At 33.9% G+C, this 18,558-nt stretch overlaps 9 protein-coding genes across 9 annotated transcripts; 5 read left to right on the top strand and 4 right to left on the bottom strand.

Annotated features, from left to right (window-relative positions):
- Positions 1-280: 280 nt before the first annotated feature.
- On the top strand, positions 281-928 carry NAEGRDRAFT_68001 (uncharacterized protein; the record flags this gene model as incomplete). The annotated part of the gene is made up of 1 exon (XM_002676775.1): positions 281-928. One exon carries the CDS (start codon positions 281-283, stop codon positions 926-928), a length of 648 nt encoding a protein of 215 aa, XP_002676821.1.
- A 1,259-nt stretch (positions 929-2,187) lies between these two features.
- NAEGRDRAFT_68000 (rasGEF domain-containing protein) lies at positions 2,188-5,532 on the top strand (the record flags this gene model as incomplete). Its single annotated transcript, XM_002676774.1, has 2 exons — positions 2,188-4,814; positions 4,863-5,532. 2 exons carry the CDS (start codon positions 2,188-2,190, stop codon positions 5,530-5,532), a joined length of 3,297 nt encoding a protein of 1,098 aa, XP_002676820.1.
- A 179-nt stretch (positions 5,533-5,711) lies between these two features.
- NAEGRDRAFT_67999 (uncharacterized protein) lies at positions 5,712-6,782 on the bottom strand (the record flags this gene model as incomplete). Its single annotated transcript, XM_002676672.1, has 3 exons — positions 5,712-6,335; positions 6,444-6,509; positions 6,561-6,782. The coding sequence occupies 3 exons, from the start codon at positions 6,780-6,782 to the stop codon at positions 5,712-5,714; spliced, it is 912 nt and encodes a 303-aa protein (XP_002676718.1).
- Positions 6,783-7,286: 504 nt separating this feature from the next.
- Positions 7,287-8,774, top strand: NAEGRDRAFT_49357 (uncharacterized protein; the record flags this gene model as incomplete). Its single annotated transcript, XM_002676773.1, has 1 exon — positions 7,287-8,774. The coding sequence occupies one exon, from the start codon at positions 7,287-7,289 to the stop codon at positions 8,772-8,774; it is 1,488 nt and encodes a 495-aa protein (XP_002676819.1).
- Positions 8,775-8,995: 221 nt separating this feature from the next.
- Positions 8,996-11,359, bottom strand: NAEGRDRAFT_49356 (uncharacterized protein; the record flags this gene model as incomplete). The annotated part of the gene is made up of 2 exons (XM_002676671.1): positions 8,996-10,989; positions 11,230-11,359. 2 exons carry the CDS (start codon positions 11,357-11,359, stop codon positions 8,996-8,998), a joined length of 2,124 nt encoding a protein of 707 aa, XP_002676717.1.
- A 1,950-nt stretch (positions 11,360-13,309) lies between these two features.
- Positions 13,310-15,490, bottom strand: NAEGRDRAFT_49355 (uncharacterized protein; the record flags this gene model as incomplete). The annotated part of the gene is made up of 1 exon (XM_002676670.1): positions 13,310-15,490. One exon carries the CDS (start codon positions 15,488-15,490, stop codon positions 13,310-13,312), a length of 2,181 nt encoding a protein of 726 aa, XP_002676716.1.
- Positions 15,491-15,784: 294 nt separating this feature from the next.
- NAEGRDRAFT_49354 (uncharacterized protein) lies at positions 15,785-16,651 on the top strand (the record flags this gene model as incomplete). Its single annotated transcript, XM_002676772.1, has 1 exon — positions 15,785-16,651. One exon carries the CDS (start codon positions 15,785-15,787, stop codon positions 16,649-16,651), a length of 867 nt encoding a protein of 288 aa, XP_002676818.1.
- Positions 16,652-16,785: 134 nt separating this feature from the next.
- On the bottom strand, positions 16,786-17,442 carry NAEGRDRAFT_67994 (uncharacterized protein; the record flags this gene model as incomplete). The annotated part of the gene is made up of 1 exon (XM_002676669.1): positions 16,786-17,442. One exon carries the CDS (start codon positions 17,440-17,442, stop codon positions 16,786-16,788), a length of 657 nt encoding a protein of 218 aa, XP_002676715.1.
- A 271-nt stretch (positions 17,443-17,713) lies between these two features.
- On the top strand, positions 17,714-18,555 carry NAEGRDRAFT_79891 (uncharacterized protein). The gene has a single exon (XM_002676771.1). It carries the CDS (start codon positions 17,718-17,720, stop codon positions 18,489-18,491), a length of 774 nt encoding a protein of 257 aa, XP_002676817.1. The 5' UTR covers positions 17,714-17,717; the 3' UTR covers positions 18,492-18,555.
- The last annotated feature ends 3 nt before the right edge of the window (positions 18,556-18,558 follow it).

Genomic DNA, 18,558 nt, shown 5'->3' with positions numbered 1-18,558 from the left:
CTAATTCTCCACTATTTCTCAGGCAAAGTCGCATTTTAATACAAAAAGATTATCGAAAAAAGCAACACTTAGTCTTTTTTAAAATTTTCTTTTTGAAATTAAGTTTTTTTACAGGTATTTCGTCAAATATATAATTTATACAACCTTAAGGTGAAATGAAAGTCAGAAGTTGCTTTCGTCAAATGTAATTTACAAAGCTTCAGAACTGAAGCTTATGAAGTTGTTTGTTTGATATAAATAATGAGATAATGATTATTACAACACAATAATCAAAAAAAAAATGGTATTCCTTTTTCCAAAATCTACCAAAGAAGTTTTAAAGACTTTTAAGTTGCAAGGAGAGAAACTAAAGTTGGCCACAGATCAACCAGAACACTTTCGTACCGTTGTTTGGTCTCAAAATGGAATAATGAAAGAAGCACAGTACAAACCTCTAATTTATCATCCAACTACTGTAGGCAGGGAAAATGAAAACATTCTTGTTTTTTACTCAGCTCCAGCTAGTAATCCAACCCAGGAACCACCAGTACACATCAACATTGATGGAAAGAATGTTAACCTCTTTTGTGGACTTATTAGTGCTGATGTTGCTACTACCAAAATTGCTCATGCACTTAGCACACAACCACTTGATCAAAACACATACCAAACCATGCCTTTCTTTGTTCATCATGATTCTGAAAGAAAACCATACCAACATCGATTCATTGAATCTGTTCAAACAAAATTTCTTTTTTCAACATTGAAATTTGGTTTGTTTGGTGTTTCTCTTTTCAATTTACCATCTGATACGTATATTCTTCTTGCTGGAGGTTTTGGTTATTTTGGAAGTGGAACTCCAGGTATTGGTGAAATAGTCCATGAAGTCAGCAAAAAGCTTATTGGTCATGAATTAAAATCTATTCAACCGGCTGATGTTGCGCCGTAATCAATAATAAAACTATTGATGTTTGTGGTTAATGTACATGTGAAAAGGAAAACAAGAAGATTATCATAACCCTCACTTTTTGAAACACCCAACCTAACCGTAAGATCGTCCCAACAAATCCTGCTAAATACCAACGGTAGTATTATTACATCATCCTTGATACCAGGAGAAAAAGTTCTCCATTTGCTTCCTTCCACAACAACCATTCAGCCTTTATGATTGGCACATTAAAGTGAAAGGTCATGTCCAAGAAGTACTTGTTGCTATGTACAGGTAATGGTTATCATCCCACCTTTGCCTCATACTGAGTGCTGGTACTGATGGTGTCTGTGGTACAAAATCAACAAATAAGAGTATCAATCCTCTCCTTGCTTGGATCATTAATCTTGCTAGATAGATTTTTAGTCTCCATTCAATGTTCAAAGTATCAATTACCACTTGTTGAGCAGTAGTGGTACTATTTCCAATTCTTGTTGTTGTTGTTGCTAATCATATGTCGATTTCAATGAATATTTCCAATAACCAATAGTATAAATAAAAAGGAATAAATCATGTTTTTTATCTTTATTCAATAATGTTATTTATTCAAGATTTTACTCCTGTTGTTCTGATGATAATTCAGTTTGCACTGTTATCGATGACCCACTCTGTACCACTGACTACACCCAAACATTGTTATGACAATCTTCCCAACATTGGGAACTAAAGTAGTGAATATCAATTTAATGTGTTTTGTAAGGTTGTAAAGTTTCGAATAAATTATCATTTTGTAATTTTAATCTCTTCGTGTAAGCCAGTAAGACTTTTATTGGAAACTCAAGTCCAATATCGGATAAATATTGTCATCCATCTAACACGTTGAAAAACAATTTAAAAAAAAAGAGTGGCCACTTGTCACGGACATCAATTCGTTATCTTGACTATCCGAAACTAGTATTCGAAACAAACAAGTTAATCTTGTTATTCACATCATGGGAAATATAATCTCTGTATTATTTCTAACAAGTTTCGACAAGTTTGCAGCAATTTTCGTTTTAGGATTATCAGTTGTGGGTTATTACTATCCCGAGAAGGTACAATCATTTGTAGAGTGAGTATTGTAATAGTATTTAGTATTAATTGTTAATTTTTTAATTCTTGTTAATTTGTTGTGATCGGTCACTTAATTTCGTCTTGTTTCTGCTACTTTCGAATAATTTTTTGATAGATTTATATTATACCAAGCCTCCAAAAGAAAGGAAACTAAAGAAGAAACATCAATGAGACTATTAGAGTCCACAAGTGCTATTCAAAATGTAACAACAGGACCACTTTCATCCTTTGAAATTGTAAAGAATGAAGAATTCGATACTCTTCCCGAACATTTGCAAATTGCTTTAGGAATTGTAGTTTCTCATGATTTATATCAAGAACAACAAAAAGAAACTTCAACAAGTTTAAATTCTTCTATCAAGGATGTTTCGGATAATTCTCAAGTTTCTAATAATCAACAACAATCAACATCAACTGCTTCAAAGCAAATCACTGCCAATCAATTAAAACCTCCAAACAACAAGCAACAACAATCCCTTCAAGATTTAAAGAATGAAACTCTTCAACAAGAAAACGAAACCAATCAAGAACAAGACATTAGTGAAAGAGAGGAACAAGAACAAGATTTGAGTTTTGCAAGAAGAATTTTGGGAGCTTTTGATCTAGTCAGTGTCAATGAAAGAATTAAACAATTCGAAAATGCATCAGCTCAACAATTACCAAGAATTTCATCATTGAAAAATGTGAAAAGTAAGGCTCAACAAAGAATTATGGTTAAATATAGAGAAGCATCACCAGTGGAGGAGTTGGTTTTTGATTCTCCATCAAAACCTAACAAACCAAAACCTCAAATTCCAAAGAAACAATTAAGTTTGTGTCTGAAGAGATTTATTCAGAGAGAGGAGGAATATTTGAGTCATTTGGGATATATTTTACCAAGTTTTTATAAGAATCAAATTATGGAAGTGATTAGTAAGAGAAATAACGATGATGGAGAGGTTCAAATTATAGAAAAGTTATTTAACATGTTGATTAATTCATTTAGTGCTGATAGGAAGCATTTGAGATTGATGCAATTGAAGAGACACTTGGCTGAACAAACTGTCTCTGAGGCCAATGATCAGTGGTTAGATGATTTTGGTGATATCATTTTGGAGTTTGTTCAAGACACATTGATCACCAAATATATCGATCAGTATTTGGTTGAATATACAAAGAAAGGTCTTCGTTATAGAATTCAAAAAATTCTGTTAGATTCTGATAAGCAATTAAAGACACTGATTGAGGACAAGTTGGATGTTGCTTCAAGGGAATCTCAAAAGAAAGACAAGCTCATTACTGATATTTTAACCTTTGAACAAATTATTCAACAACCAACTATACGTTTGACATACTATTTAGTTCAATTCCGTGATGTTTTCCATCCTCTCATTCCAGAAGATCATCCATGTCTCAAATTGGAAACAGCAATCTATAAATTGGAAAAGAAAATGATAACCAATAGTGATATATTAGAAATGGCTTATCAGCTCAATAAGACTTTGGAAATTCAAAACAGATTGAACATTGAAAACCTGGAAAGGTATACAGCTTTTGATTTGGAATATAATTTGGGTTCTTCAATGAGAGTTTCCATTAGTGAGAGAGAATCTACAGTCTATAAAATCGAGAGACCACGTAGAAAATCAATTCTCGAGGAGGCAGTTCCCCGAATGCCTAAATTCGTCTACTCTGTTCAAGCAGGTGAATCCTCCCCATTGGCAAACTATTACGATACCAATGATAAGCTCATTTATAAGGTTAAAAAGAATGGAAGGAGTCCACCATGTGAAGCATACCTCTTTGAGAATGTTCTAATCATCAGTTGGCTCAACAAGGACAATAATTTCAAGAGGGAGAAGAAATTGTACTATATTGACACAACATGCATTGTGGAAAAGTATGGAGAGAAGGGATTTAAATTGGTCTATGCTCCAGAGAAACAAAAATGCTTTGAGTGTGAAACTCCAGAGGAAAGAAGACGTTGGATTCACTATATTCGCTCCATTCTCTCTGGTTCTCTCCTCTCAGCTCAAGAAACCAAACAAATTGTAAAGCACTTGAGATCAGTCTCGAGTTTGGAGAGACCTGAAGCTAGGTATGCCGAAGATTTAGATGCTCTTATGGCTAGAAGATCTATTGACCATGCAAAATTCGATGAAGTTGAGGTTGCTGGTGTGAATGTTGCCTTTGGTGAGGATGGATCACTAATTGGAGCAACTATTGAAAAGCTTGTTGAAAGAATGACAGTTTCCAATAGTGTTCAAGATATGGCCATCAAGGATGCCTTCCTCTTGACCTATCATTCATTCACAAGCGCCGAGAAGTTCCTAGAATTGTTGAGTTTAAAGTGGAACTTGCCTCCACCTAATAATGAAGTAAGATCCAATTCTGCTCTCTTTGCCCAATTTGAAATGTCAGTCTTGGCACCAATTAGAATTAATATTTATGGTATTTTGAAGAGATGGATTTCAGATCATAGCTATGACTTTAAGAGTAATCCAGGATTAACAAGATTATTGTCGAACTTTATTGAAAATCACATGGCCAAGACTTTTGAAAAATTGGCAGACAATTTGAGAACTGAACTCAAGAGAATTAAAACTAAGAGAGATACTTTGGCAAGTGTCCAAAAACAATACCTAGAAAAACAAATCAAAGAGTATGAAAATGAAGATGAAGAAAAGGCGAATGCTCCAAAACCAGTCTATCCATCCTCTTTTAGGAAATCCTTCAGAAATTTGGTAGAAGTTAAGGTTCTAGATTGGAGCAGTATTGAAATTGCTCGTCAAATAACTCTGCTAGAAAGTGCAATGTAAGTTTTCAATTTTTTCACATCTAATAGTTATTTAACATTTAACAGTTTCCAAAAAATTCAACCTAAAGAATGTCTAGGACAAGCATGGAACAAGAACAAGATTGGTGCACCAAATATATGTGAAATGATTCAAAGAACCAATACAGTTGTCTTGTGGGTCGCTCACACCATTCTCGACAATAAGAAGGAAGAAAAGAGAGTGAAGGCCATTCGTAAATTCATCAAGATTGCACGAGAATTGAGAAGGCTCAACAATTTCAATGGACTGAAAGAAATTGTTGGTGGCTTGAGAAGTGCTCCTATCGCAAGACTCAAAAAAGCGTGGTCTCAAGTTCCAAAGAAACACATGGAAGAATATAAGGAATTGGAAAAGGTAGTTTCCACACTCAAGAATTACAAAGAGATGAGAACCATCATGAAGGAATGTACACCTCCACTCATTCCATTCATTGGACTCTACCTCACTGATTTGACATTCATTGAAGACGGTAACAAGGACTATATTAATGAGGAGAAGGGAATTATCAACTTTTTCAAGAGACAAAAACTTGCCTTTGTCATTCAAGGTGGTATCAAGAGATATCAAAAAGAATATGACTTGAAGAATGTGACAGAACTCAAATCAAAACTAATTAATATGGTTCACTTTAATGAGGACAAGCTTATTGAACTTTCAATGTCATTTGAACCAAATAATCAAACAACACAACAATAATATTCCACATTTAAAATAATTGTTGAGTTTATTGAACATCAACACCGAGATCGAGAAGCATGTTAGCAATAGCCTTCATTTGTGGACCTTGTTTAGTGGCAAAGTTTTGACCACTGAATCCCCACCAATCGAAACAACCTATATTATTGAAATTAAATAATTGAAAAGTTAAATAATTACTAACCTTCTGGGTTGACCAAGAATGATTCAGTCTTTCTGACTTGAGGGAAAACAACAACAATATTATTGCTTTCAGCATACTTGAGGTAACCAGAATGCTTGACGAAAACATCACCAACGCTTTGAACACCTTGGTTGCAACCGTGGAAAGCCAAGTGAACAACACATGGAGCACGATTAGCTTGACAAGAAGTTGGAATGTAAATGTAACCCTTTTCATCAAAGCTGGTAGCAGTGTAGTTACCAGATTGAGAGAAAGTGAAAAGGTTTCTATCAATAGGTTGAGAAGCATTCAACTTGGTAGAAAGGACAGTTTCAAGGATAATCTTAGCTTGATCCAAACCACAATTGTTAATGAATGGACTACCAAACATAGCACAAGCATTACCATAATCATTGGTGATGAAACCGTGAACAGCAGGAGTCTTAAAGTCAGTAACAATGTTAGAAATTGGGACTTGGAAAGTGGTGTACAATTGTTGTTGGAGCTTTCTCATAACACCTTGGAAAACAATGAAATCATCAGTACCAGAGAAGAGGTAGAACTTGTGGTTCTTAACATTGCTTGAATGATCGATAGCACCAGTTGATTCCATTTCCTTAATCATGTCTTGAATGATTGACTATTAATGATATATGTGGAAATATTTCATGTGTTAATTTTGGTGGAATAATATCAATTTAGTATCATTATAATGTTCATATTAGTTTTTTAAAATCTTTAAACCTACCAAATCAATCATTTGTGGAATCTTCATACAGCTGTCGAGAGCAACGAATTCGTTACCAAGAGAACACTTTATATCAATTATTATTAATATTCCGAATCCATTCATTTAAAAACTTACATAATATGGACCACCAGCAACAACACCAGTTCCGGTAACAGTCTTTGAGAAAGCAACAGCAAATTGTTGGGCCATGAAAGCTCCAGAAGAAATACCAGACACAGTAAAGCTTTGCTTTCTAACATTAAGTCTTGGCAATCTATTAAAATTTTGTTGAGCATTAGCAGCAACAGCAAAAACAACCATCAAGGTTGCGATCAAGGCAACAGTACAAATCTTCATCCTCCTTAATAACGCAATTTTTTTCAACAAAAAATTTGTTAATTTACGCGGTGGTAACCGGTTAAGGACCAATAATATAGTTGATGTCCCACATTTGAACTTGAGCATTGCCTAATGCATGAATGATGAGCATTCAATATCATCAATATAGGAGAGTATTTTGCGTGGTTGGGTTGGGACCAATTATAATGCAAGAAAACCAATCAATATTATTAAGTGGTTATTAGTATTATTTAAGGTTGAATCAACTCCGCAATTATTTCAATCGGCGTTTTTAAGAGCGAATTGCCTGGGGTGTGAGGAAGGATTGAATATTCAAAACGATAGGCCCTTATTTATTCTTTTTTCGTGTATCTTAAGATTAAATACTTTACAATATAACATTTTAAATATTCTTATTAAATGAGAAAGACTAAAACATTTCATGAACAATAATCTTTCCAAATCATCAAGTTCCCTCATCATCTTCCAACTCGTCATCTTTTCAATATCTAAAAGAAAAAAATGTGTTCCGAAGATTTGTGTCTATTGGTGTGGGATAAATCCTGTGATGTGGCGTGTAGTTTGGGATGTAATTTGTGTCTGTGTCGGTATAGATGGTGTCCTTGTTATGAATGTTGTAATGAAGATGAAGAAGAAGAGGAGAATACAAAATCATCAGCATCGTCATCTTCCTCGGAAGGAACATCAAGTGGTGGTAAATTACATGATCATCATCATCAACATGATGACAAGTGTAATTGTAATAATACAAAGAAGACTATTGTAGCAACATCACCACCAACACTTTCGGAAGAAGAATTGGCATTGAAGAAATTAAAGAGAAAGGAAAAGAATATGCACTATAATAGAAAATTGGAGGCTGGTGTTTATTATTTAATTTTGTTTGGATTTTTGTATATGGGAGTTATTCCTTTCATTGTTTCTTATTATTGGATTGACATTTTTGGTTTATTTGTCGATTCTGAAAAGGCTCCCAATATGAAATATCCCTTGTTAGAGTTGCAAACTACTTATTCCACACAGGATTGGGATAAACTTAATTTATTGGGAGCTCACTGGAGTTTTTACTTGTATTATATTGGTTGGATTTTGAGTTATATTACCTATGAGATGAGTAAGAGGTCAAATCCTGGAAGAATTTTTGTGGAAGGTGATGAAAAACATTTGGGTTACATTTCACATAAGGATAGTATTACATTTGAGAGAAAGGAAGAACAAAAAGCAATCAATAGTGAAAAGGTACAGGAACAACAGACATCAACAACCACTTTGAGAAATAGAAAGAGTGGTGAAAAGAATTTGGAAAATGAAAAGCAAGAGAATGAATCAAGTGACTCGGCCACTGCTATCACAGCAAATGCTACCAAGAAGGAAGAAACCAAAGTTGTGGAATTTCCAACAAGATCCAAATTTTGTACCAGATGTGGACATAGAGCTGCAAAGTATGACCATCACTGTCTGTGGATTTCTAATTGTGTTGGAGAAAAGAATCAATTGACATTTTTGGCATTCCTTTTGAGTATGGTAGTTCAAATGTCTTTATGCTTTATTATGGTAATTTGCTTGTTCTACTTGACTTATTGTGAGGTGAATCAACTCTTTGATTATGCATTTCAGTATGAATCCATGAAGAGAATATCATCCCTCCACGGAAAGAGAATTGAAGAATTGTACACTGATGGAAAAACTCAACAAATGCTTCAATTCGTGCACAGCAATAATCCAATCATGCAATTCCACACATTTTTATTTATTGTGTTGAATGTCATCAATTTGGGAATTGCTGGATTGGTTTTAGCCTTTGTTGGTTTCATGAGTGGCGTTCAACTCTACATGATTACTTTTAACATGGCCTCAGTTGAGCATTTCAATCCAGAAAAGTATACCTACCAACCAAAAATACAACGTAATTGGAGAAAGAATTGGATGCTATTCTATCAACAAATCATGCTTCCATTTAACAAATTTACTGACTATGACCAACAGTAAATTCCTAACATTTTTGTGTAAAATCAGTTTACATATTTTCCAATAAGGAAAGCAATCTAATTGTTACCAAATCTGATGGATCACTTTCCTTATACTCATTGAATATTTCCCTCGATTCTTCTAACTGTTTGAAATAATCGTCAGTATTTGGAGTCATGTCAAATATCGAGAATGCATGCTCAAACTTTTTATATTTGGCATTGACTTTTTCTTGTTCCAATTCATAGAGCCATTCTATTTTTCACATTTAAACTATAATATTTTGAAAAATAATACTTACCATCTTGTTCCACAATATTCTCTTTAAGGACTTGATAAATAGTCTCAACACCATGAGAAAGTTCTTCTTTCGAAACTGGTCTAGCAACAATCCTTGTCTTGGCACTATGTTCATGAAGAGAGAATGCATCTGAGAGAATTTCACACTTCAACGATTTGGCTACCTGCAAAACATGCTGAACATTGGCCATTACTGGTCCAACAATACCATAATATCTCAGAGCTTTAGTTCCCAAGTTTCCAGCCAAGACTTCACCTCCAGATAATGCCATATAATACTGCACATTGATACTGGTCAAGAGTCGACCAATTTTGAGACCACACTCAATGGCCAATAGATTGTGGCGTCTGTTATTGGATGAGTTGTTATCAGAGAATGACAATTGGAAGGTGTGCACACTCAATACTTGCAAATCAGCATGAACCTTCTTGGTGATGGAACTAATCAATGTGATGACTTTGGAGAATTGATTTTCAATATCTGAATAATCATGATTGGAATCTTTACAAATCTCAATCATGATTACACTCACCTTCTTTTTGAATAGTCCCTTTCTGAAGAGCTCATTAATAGTACCCTTTCGTTCATGCTTGGAAGAATCGTTTGAAATTGAACTTCTCAAAGCTGAACTTTTCTCAGTCATTGCCATGGATTGAGCCATATTACTATTTGACTGTTCAACTTCTTTTGGAGTTTCTTGAGTTTTCTCTCTGATTTGATTGAACAAACTGGCTGGAAGGTAGGGTTTGAATTCATTTAAGAATAACACCATTTCGTATAAGTGCTTGTAAATTCTATTCATTTCACCGAAAGAACTCGATCTGAATTCAACATTCTCCAAACTAAATGTCTTGATCTGATTGAATTGTCTCTCTAAATATCTGAGTGGTTTTGTAATCCAGTGACCTAACAGAGCACTCATGACCAGACCAAGTAAAATCACCCCAACACAAACACCAACTGATATGGCAGTATTTATGTTACTGACCTTTTCTACATCTGACTTGTATACAATCAAAAAGACATTCCATGAAATATTCTCCAAATAGAATGATCTTCTTGAAATAAAGTAGTCAACTCCTTTGCTTGCAAAATGAATGGCTCCAGTATTTGGAACGCTTGATAAATTTCCATATTTCTGAGCCAGCTCTGACATTAAAGTTCCTGAATCTCTATCTATGAGCTGGAACATTGACACCCTTGAGTAGAAATTCAAAGCAGTCGTATTGATACTTCCGCCAATCACCAAATCATTCAGTTCTGAAACCAATACATAGCCATCTCCAATCATGGTAATTGTTTTCAAAAAGTTTTGAATACTTAATAAGGAAATGTTAATTTTTGCCAATCCAATAAGTGCAGATTTGGTTCCATTCACTGCAAACTCAACTGGATTATACAGCTTACTTGCATAAAAAATGCAAGTACTCGAATTGACCACAGTATAAGGATCTCCATATATACTATCAGTATTAAACTTGGCAAAATATTTCTCACTACTAATCCAATAACTCTGAGTATATTGTTTGAAAGGAGTTGTCTGATTAGCAATCAATCCAATAATACTTCCATTAATTGGACTAGCCAAATAGTGAACCAAACCTGGATAATTGAATGGTTGATGATAAGTTGTAAAAGATTGAACTGGAACACCACTATAAAAGTAAGTAATATTGAAATAACTATAAGCCTCATTGTAAAAGTGGAATCCAATGGAAGAAGGTGAATAAACTAAACTTCTCTTGAAAAAGTAAGGCAATATAGAATTGGGATCTCTCATAACATAACCACTATTAAAATCAAAAGCAATAGTTCTGGATAATCCTGAAAATGGATGAATACTACTTGTCAAGAATGCCAAAACTCTCTCAGCAACCTTATCCACAATGGTACTGGACAATTCATTGAGAGCATTTGCAGAGCCAATATATGAAGCTAGCCAAATAGATATCGAGCATACCAACAACAACAAGACAATTAGCATGATTGTAAATCCTCTAAAGGAACAACAACCATCATATTTTCTTGTTTTTCTCTCAAATAGCAATTGACCTTCATCTTCTTCCGCTTCTTGATTTGCTTTATTTGCTTCTTGATCAATCGATTGAGTCTTTACCTTATACTACAGTTATCATCAACATATTAAATAAAAATAAATAAGAAAACACCACTTACATGATTGCTTGTTGGATGAACGCGCATTTTCTAACTTTTTGTCTTTGTAGTGCAAGAGGTGCATCTTTTCAACACATTTCATCCCAATCGGTAGCATCTTGTTTGCTCTTGAGATTGTTCGGGGAGACATCCTGGCTTCCCGCCTTTGTGTTGATGACTAGTTCTAGAGATATGCGTGAATACAGGATAATACGGTATTTACAGTAATTGAGCGTATGGTCCTTATTGATGAATCGTTAACTAAATATTTGAATGGCTAATGGGCCAATGGACTTGCGTTTTGAAGATAAATGATTGAATATGCTACTCAAATGTGTTTATCATAGGCGCTTGAAGGTTTTACTGTTAAGGGCGACACTCATCGTTGATGTTGGCTTTTCTAATCATGAATTAAGGTTGAGGCACGGAAAGAAGAGGGAGTTTGTACAAGTTCTGATATTTGATAAGCCAATGGCGAATTCAATTTTTGAAGCATATACTTCAATATAATGATAGGTTCATGTGCATCTACGTTACTGGACGATGTTATGCCCACAAATTGAAAATTTTACTTGTTGAGAATAAAGTGACAAGTTCAATTTCATTTGATCAAGCACTCATGATAGTATATTTTAAAATGGTGATATTCTTGCCTAAATATATTGAGGTAAAATGTGTACAAATAACAATTGGGCAATGAAATCCAAATGGATTATTTCACAATTCAGTATTCGAATCTGAACTAATTAACGAAAATGTTCACGTTATTGAAAAATCTCAGTGTTGAGATGATGTGATGTCTTAATGTATCTCCAGTTCATATCACATTTCGGCTAATTTCTCTAATTGTCTGCTCACTTATTCTCCATACCTTATAATTTTAATTTCAGCTTCCAATTCTGAAATATTCCCAATAAAATTCGTGTCATTGTCAACATCTCCGATTGGTAATTATAAAACGATGAACGTTCTGTAGTTGCATCCAATCATTGTATTGGGCACTTACCTTCTCCTTTTATATCCAAAGATACCTGAAAGAAAAATTGAAATGCTACAGAGATGCGAGATTGCATATTGCTAGTGTTAATCTCGACTATCAACAACCATCAGTTTATGTGAAGATGTTGTTGCAATAGCGTTTCATTTCGAAACATGACGAAACAAGCCTTTGGAATTGGTCGATTTAAATCACCAGGAAGGCTTGTTGGAAAAATAGAGCTGTAGTATTGAGGCTGATAAACAAACACAAAAAAAAGCCTTCAACAATCCAAATCAAACAAAATTGACATTCTCACACAATGTACAATAAGTTCAGTATCGTTGAGTTTCAATCTGCTACAAAGGTTTCTCAAAAGAATTCGAAACCACAACAACAAAACATGTTTCAATTCACAAGCATGATGAAGATGCCACACTTTATTCAAGTTTCTAAAAGAGGAAGAAAGAGAAAGCATCCAATTGATGAAAGTCAAGTAAAGATGACCATTAAATCGACTGAAATTTTCATGGGTAATCATGAATGGTTTAGTTATGAAGCTAATGGTTCTAATAATGAGAAACCAAAGGTAGTTTCGAATAACAATACATCAAATGTGAATGCATGTACAAGTCTCCTTCCAACAACTCCAAACACATGTGACAATACAACAAGTCTCCTTCCAAAGAAAAAACTCAAGCAAACTAACTTGTCATCCAATTTCCCAACACCATGCTCAACATCTAACATGCCACCAACATCTACTAACATGGAAAGTGAAACAAATATAATTCAAAAGATGTGTGTTGATCCTTCACTTTCTTTCCCAACAACTCTTGAATCAAAACACATGCGTCCACATTCATGCATGCCTCATATTTCCCTTATTGGAAACTCAATCAACTTGACAGAAAACACTCATCTCATTGTAGCACTCGTCACTACTAACAATGCAACTATCGCACCACCATCCAATACCACTAATGTAAGCAAAATAATCTCCACATCCAAAACTCCAACTTTGGAAGGTAGTAACATGCTACCATCCTCCAATACAACCAGCAGAAAATCTTTAGGAAGAACTTCCATTTCCATTCGAGAATTATTAAATTAATTTTGTGTATTTTAAACTTTTGAAACTTTTGATAAATTGTGGATTTGTGTTTGAAGTTGTAATTGTTGGAATTGCAACTTGTTAATATATGAAAATAAACCAATAGTCAAACCCAAAGTAGAAAGTGTTAAAAAAGGTTTGCTTGAAGAACGATAGAGAATTTTCTTGATCACATCATAATATCCCCAATGGAAAATAGTATTGATGGCATTGCATGTTGTCTGATGCACAAATTTGAGACCATTCTTCAGGTAATATTTCATCTTTTCACTCCATGAAAGTGGTTTTTGATTCAGTTTCAATTGGATGTGTCTACAATCGAACATGTCACCAATGAGTTTACCTCCTGATGAGAAGAGGAAGGCACTACCAATAGTAATCATTCCCAAGTTAATCATTGGATCAAAAGATGCTTTTAGTGATAGGGCTTCAATATTTGGGAACCAAAAATCATAACAAAGTTTGAATCCAAAATAGAAACAACTAGAGCTCACTAGAATGTTGTAACCCATTCTGTAGATTGTGTTAGCAATCTTTCTTGTTGAAATCTTTTCGAAAATGATAGAAACTCCCTTCAATGCGAATAGAGAGGCTGAAATTGCAAAGAGTGTATCCTTATAGGATGGTAGTCCAATAATTTCACTTTCTCTATAGATGGAAACTTCGTGTTTTGTGATTGCGAAACCAGAGAAGGTCAATGCAAGAGCTCCAACAAGAGAACTTGATGATTCCAGCATGTTCTTAAATGGTTCAATATCAAAAACATTACCAAACAATGAAATACCTCCACTGATGCTCAATAAACCAACCGAGTTGATACAAATATTGATAAATTCATCCATAAGATTACTATGATTCATGTCGTGAATTGGAAGACCAGTATATGAATATTGTAAAGCTCTCTTGCCATAGTACATTAATCCCAAACTAATCAAGAAGGCTCCAAACTTGGTTGAGGATACATAAGAAAGTACACTCTCAAATGTTCTCTCCTCCATGTTACAATGCTTTTGAATGGATTGAATACCAAATAGTGTAATGACTGCTGAAACAATGGTCTGGTAAGTGTTGGCAATAAGTGGATGGTCAGAGGTCAAGGATTTCCCAACCAGTGGAAGCAATTCAAAGAATCTCTCTGAATCCATTGTCAAGAAACCAAAACCTGCCACTACAGAAGCTACACCGTTAATCAGTAGCAAATAATAATACATGGTCGAAAGAATATTATACAGTACTGGCTCATTGAAATAGTAACCATAACTTCTCAGAGAAAGTGTCATCAATGCCAATCCAGGAATAATTTTGGTTCCATTCTCTAAGAATAATTCGATAATATGTGGATTAATACTTTCAATCTTACTGAACATGGCTATCGAACTGGTAAAGTAAAAGGCAGCTTTGATAATTTCAATATTCTCAATCAAACCAAATTGTTTCAAATCAACACCAAAAATTGTCTTTTTGTGCAGAGCAATATCATCAATCATTAATAAGAATAAACACAAGCAAGCATGAGACTTGACAAGAATGGAGAGAATTTCAAGTTGTGGTAAATCCTCCACATGATTTACATCCTTCAGAGATTGAAATAAATCTTCCAATAATAAATAAATAGTGGCACTTCCAGCAGGTACTGCAGTATAGATGGCAGCATTAGATGTCAAGTGATACATGGCACTTTCTGATAAATTATAATTTTCAAATATTGAAAAGAGTCCAACAATACTTGAAATTGTTCCAATGATTGACAAAATCTTGTGACTTCCCACAAATGTTTCTTCCTTTGTTGCCTTTAAAAACCATTCTATTAATTGTTTCAATTTAGATACTTCAATATGCAATCTTTCATCATGACTAATTCCCAAATCTATTAAATCCGATACTTCTTGTTTCTTTTTATTCAACAGAAAGGTACTCAGAGTATCCTCCTTATCAAATTCCAAATTTTCCCTTCCATCCTGTTGTTGATTCTCGAGAAGTGAAGTCTTCTCCTCCTCCACTATTGTTAATGTAGGCTTATTAAAAACAGTCTTTTCAAATTCTTGTTGTTGATAGACATGATATTCATGTTGTTTGACCATCATGTTAGAAATTGACGCCTGCTGATCCAAAAGATGTTCCTCTTGTTGCTGATGATGGTTTCCTTCCGAATCGGCAGGAAACTTGTTGGTACTTTTAAAGCCTTTGGTCATTTTATTCTTTTTGTGTTTTAAAAGGCTTTGAAAATCTTCATGTTGCTTGAAAATATATCATAAATTGATTGGATTGATATATTAATATCTGTTTTGATGATAAATTAACGTTAATTTTGATTTATCGCAACATAATTTATTGATGATGGTTCCGAAGATGATTTCTTATGAAAGCAACATGATACCAAAGACTTGTGCTTCTTCTTTGCTTTGTGTGATGGTGAAATTCAGTTCAAATAAATTTCTGATGATGAAAAATGAAGTAAATTTCTCGTTTTTTGAATTGAATAAAAAATGTCTTCAACAGATTTAAAGAGTAGACTTCGTGAATTAAAACAACAACAACAAGTAATCCAAGTAAAGGAACAAGAATATAAAGATAAGAACGAGGAATTTACAAAGGATGTTCAAGCATTGTATGAATCAGATTCTGAGGATGAAGAAGATGAAACTTCCGGAGTAGAAGCAACCACAACTGAAGTAACATCTGAAGATATGACAGACATAAACGAAGAAGAAGAAGAAGATAAGAAACCATTTTTCCAAAATAGAAAGGAAGAAGCTGTTACTAAAATTGCAGCCCTCTTTGAAAACTTAAAGTCCTCACGTAATATTGGACAAGAAAATAACAAGGATGGTAAACAATCGGGTGATGCCAAACAAGGTGTCGATTTTTCAAATACTATTAGAACATTTGTAATTAGAAAACTTCCACACGGATTCTATGAAGAAGAAGTTACAAAATTCTTCTCTCAAGTCGGAACTGTTATCAATGTCAGAGTACCAAGAAGTAAGAATACTGGTCATCCACTCAACAAGGCCTATGTCCAAATGGAAGATCCTGAAATTGCTAAAATGATTGTAGAAACTTTTGATTATTATCTGCTGAATGATAGAGTTATTCGTGTTTCCATGTTAGATGGTGACAATCCATTGGCTAGACAAAAGCAAATTTTCAAATTCAAGAAGGAAGATGCTCATAGCTCTATTCTTGAAAATGGTGTTGCTGCCCAATTGAAGAAACAACAAAAACTTATCTGTAACCTTGCTCGTGGTGATTCATCAAAGATTTCAAAGAAAACAAAGAAAAATCAAAAGGAATATTTGAGGAAAATACGAAACAAGTTACAAAAGAAGCTCAAAGAAACATCTAATAAATAAGTCACTAATTTATTCGAATTTTTATGTACACTTTCAATATTTCAATTGAAATATTGACAATTTTCTAAATTTGTAATCTTAACTAGATCATTTCAGATTTTTCTAATGATAAAATCAGTGTGGTGGTAAACAGATTAGGTGAGATCTTCCTCCTGTCTAGTCCACAAATCTCCTTTGTGATCTAATGGTTCTTGATGTGGTTGAATCTCACTGGTATTGGTAGTGAGAGGAACGTGAGTAGAGGAGGATCCTGCTTCCAAATCATCATCATGTAGATGGTTATAGTCATCGGAGGCATGGAATTCTTTTCTTCTAGCTTCCTCCAAATTTGAAATATCTTCGGCAAGTTTAATATTACTCTCTTGTGTCAGTTTTTTAGTTTTCAAAATATCCTCTGCTTTCTTCTCCAATGATTCTATCCTTTCAATGTATTCATCCATTTTGAGTTTAATTACCCTCTTCTTTTCAATAATTGTTTCTTCGAGAAACTTTCTAGAATATTCATACTTTCTTTCGTAATCTTCATCCTTAACTTGTTTTGCTAAATATAATTCATAATCTTCCTTTAATTCTTGTTCCGTTTGTACATGAAGAAGAATCATCTCCTGTTCTCTCAATTTTATCGATTCTAAATGTTTTTTCATTGTATTAATTGTTTCCGTTAGTGTTTCATATGTTTCCTCTTGAACTTGCATTTGATTTTCTGTTAATTCTAGCATTCTTCTCTTCTTTTTCAAATCCTTCTCAACAGAATTTGATGAGCCTCCGAACAGCTTTAAAAAGAAGGACATTTTTTAATTTTAAAATTAAATTATCAGCATTAACAGGAAATTTAACGGCATGCACTTTTCATAATAGAACAAGACAAGGTACTCCTCCATGCAAATGAGCGCCAATCATTGTTCTCCAGTTCTTTCACAATGAAAAAAATCAAATTCCCAATTCCATTCATTCTCCTTTCATGCTCATTCATCATGTAAAACCAATCGTCATCCACAGAAAGAGAATTTCAATTCTTCATCACACAACCATCATCCTCTTGTCTTCGTCATCGCTTTGATAAAAAATGTTACAACCACCAACCCTCCGAACCAATGTTTCCTCTCTATTGCAAACGAATAGCAATGCTAGTGGGGGTGGTATAAATAATGTGATTGGTAGCAGTAGTAGCAGTGTGGTGGGTTCTCTTCCTCCTTCAAAGGATTCAAGTGTTGTAACTTCACCTCAAGATTTGGAAGATTTGATTCATCATCACCGAAGTGAATCACCTTCATCACCAATACATCATCAGAGTGATGCATTATTGTCATCTTCAATAGTGGAAATTAAAGACACTTCACAAAGCCTTCAGGAAGTAACGACTTCATCACCCGATGATATTTCTGCTCTTGTAGATTCCTTCTTTTATAATAATGGGCCATCAAGAATGACAGAAGGAAGAAAGGTATTCTTGTTTCAAGTTTCTACAATAATTGGAACGTTTATCTTCTTCTTGTTTTATCACTTTTTATATCAATTCATAACTTCAGAGGATGAATCGACAAAATCGAGTTTGTGTTGGTTATTGTCATATTCACTTTCGATATGGTGTCAATATGAATTGCATTGTAGAATAGTTTTTGGAAAGAGGTCAAATTCTGAATATTGGCGATCTTTGATTAGAACTTATTTTGTTTATGGAATTTCAATGGTATTTTCAACAATTTTGAATTACATGTTAGTTGGATATTTCAAAGTGGGGCATACTTATGCTTGGATTTTATCATTAATTCTTGTTGGAATTTTGAACTATTTTACTGTGAGCAAATTTGCATTTGCTGACTCGGAAGAAACATTGTAATTTTAGAAATTTAGAGATTGTATATTTAATATTAATATATTAAACTGTTGGAGATTATAAGCTTAAT

The sequence above is a fragment of the Naegleria gruberi genome (assembly GCF_000004985.1).
Source record: "Naegleria gruberi genomic scaffold NAEGRscaffold_26, whole genome shotgun sequence".
NCBI classification, from domain to species: domain Eukaryota; phylum Heterolobosea; class Eutetramitea; order Acrasida; family Naegleriidae; genus Naegleria; species Naegleria gruberi.
Note: the sequence above shows the minus strand (reverse complement) of the source record. Positions and strands in the feature narration are given on the sequence as shown.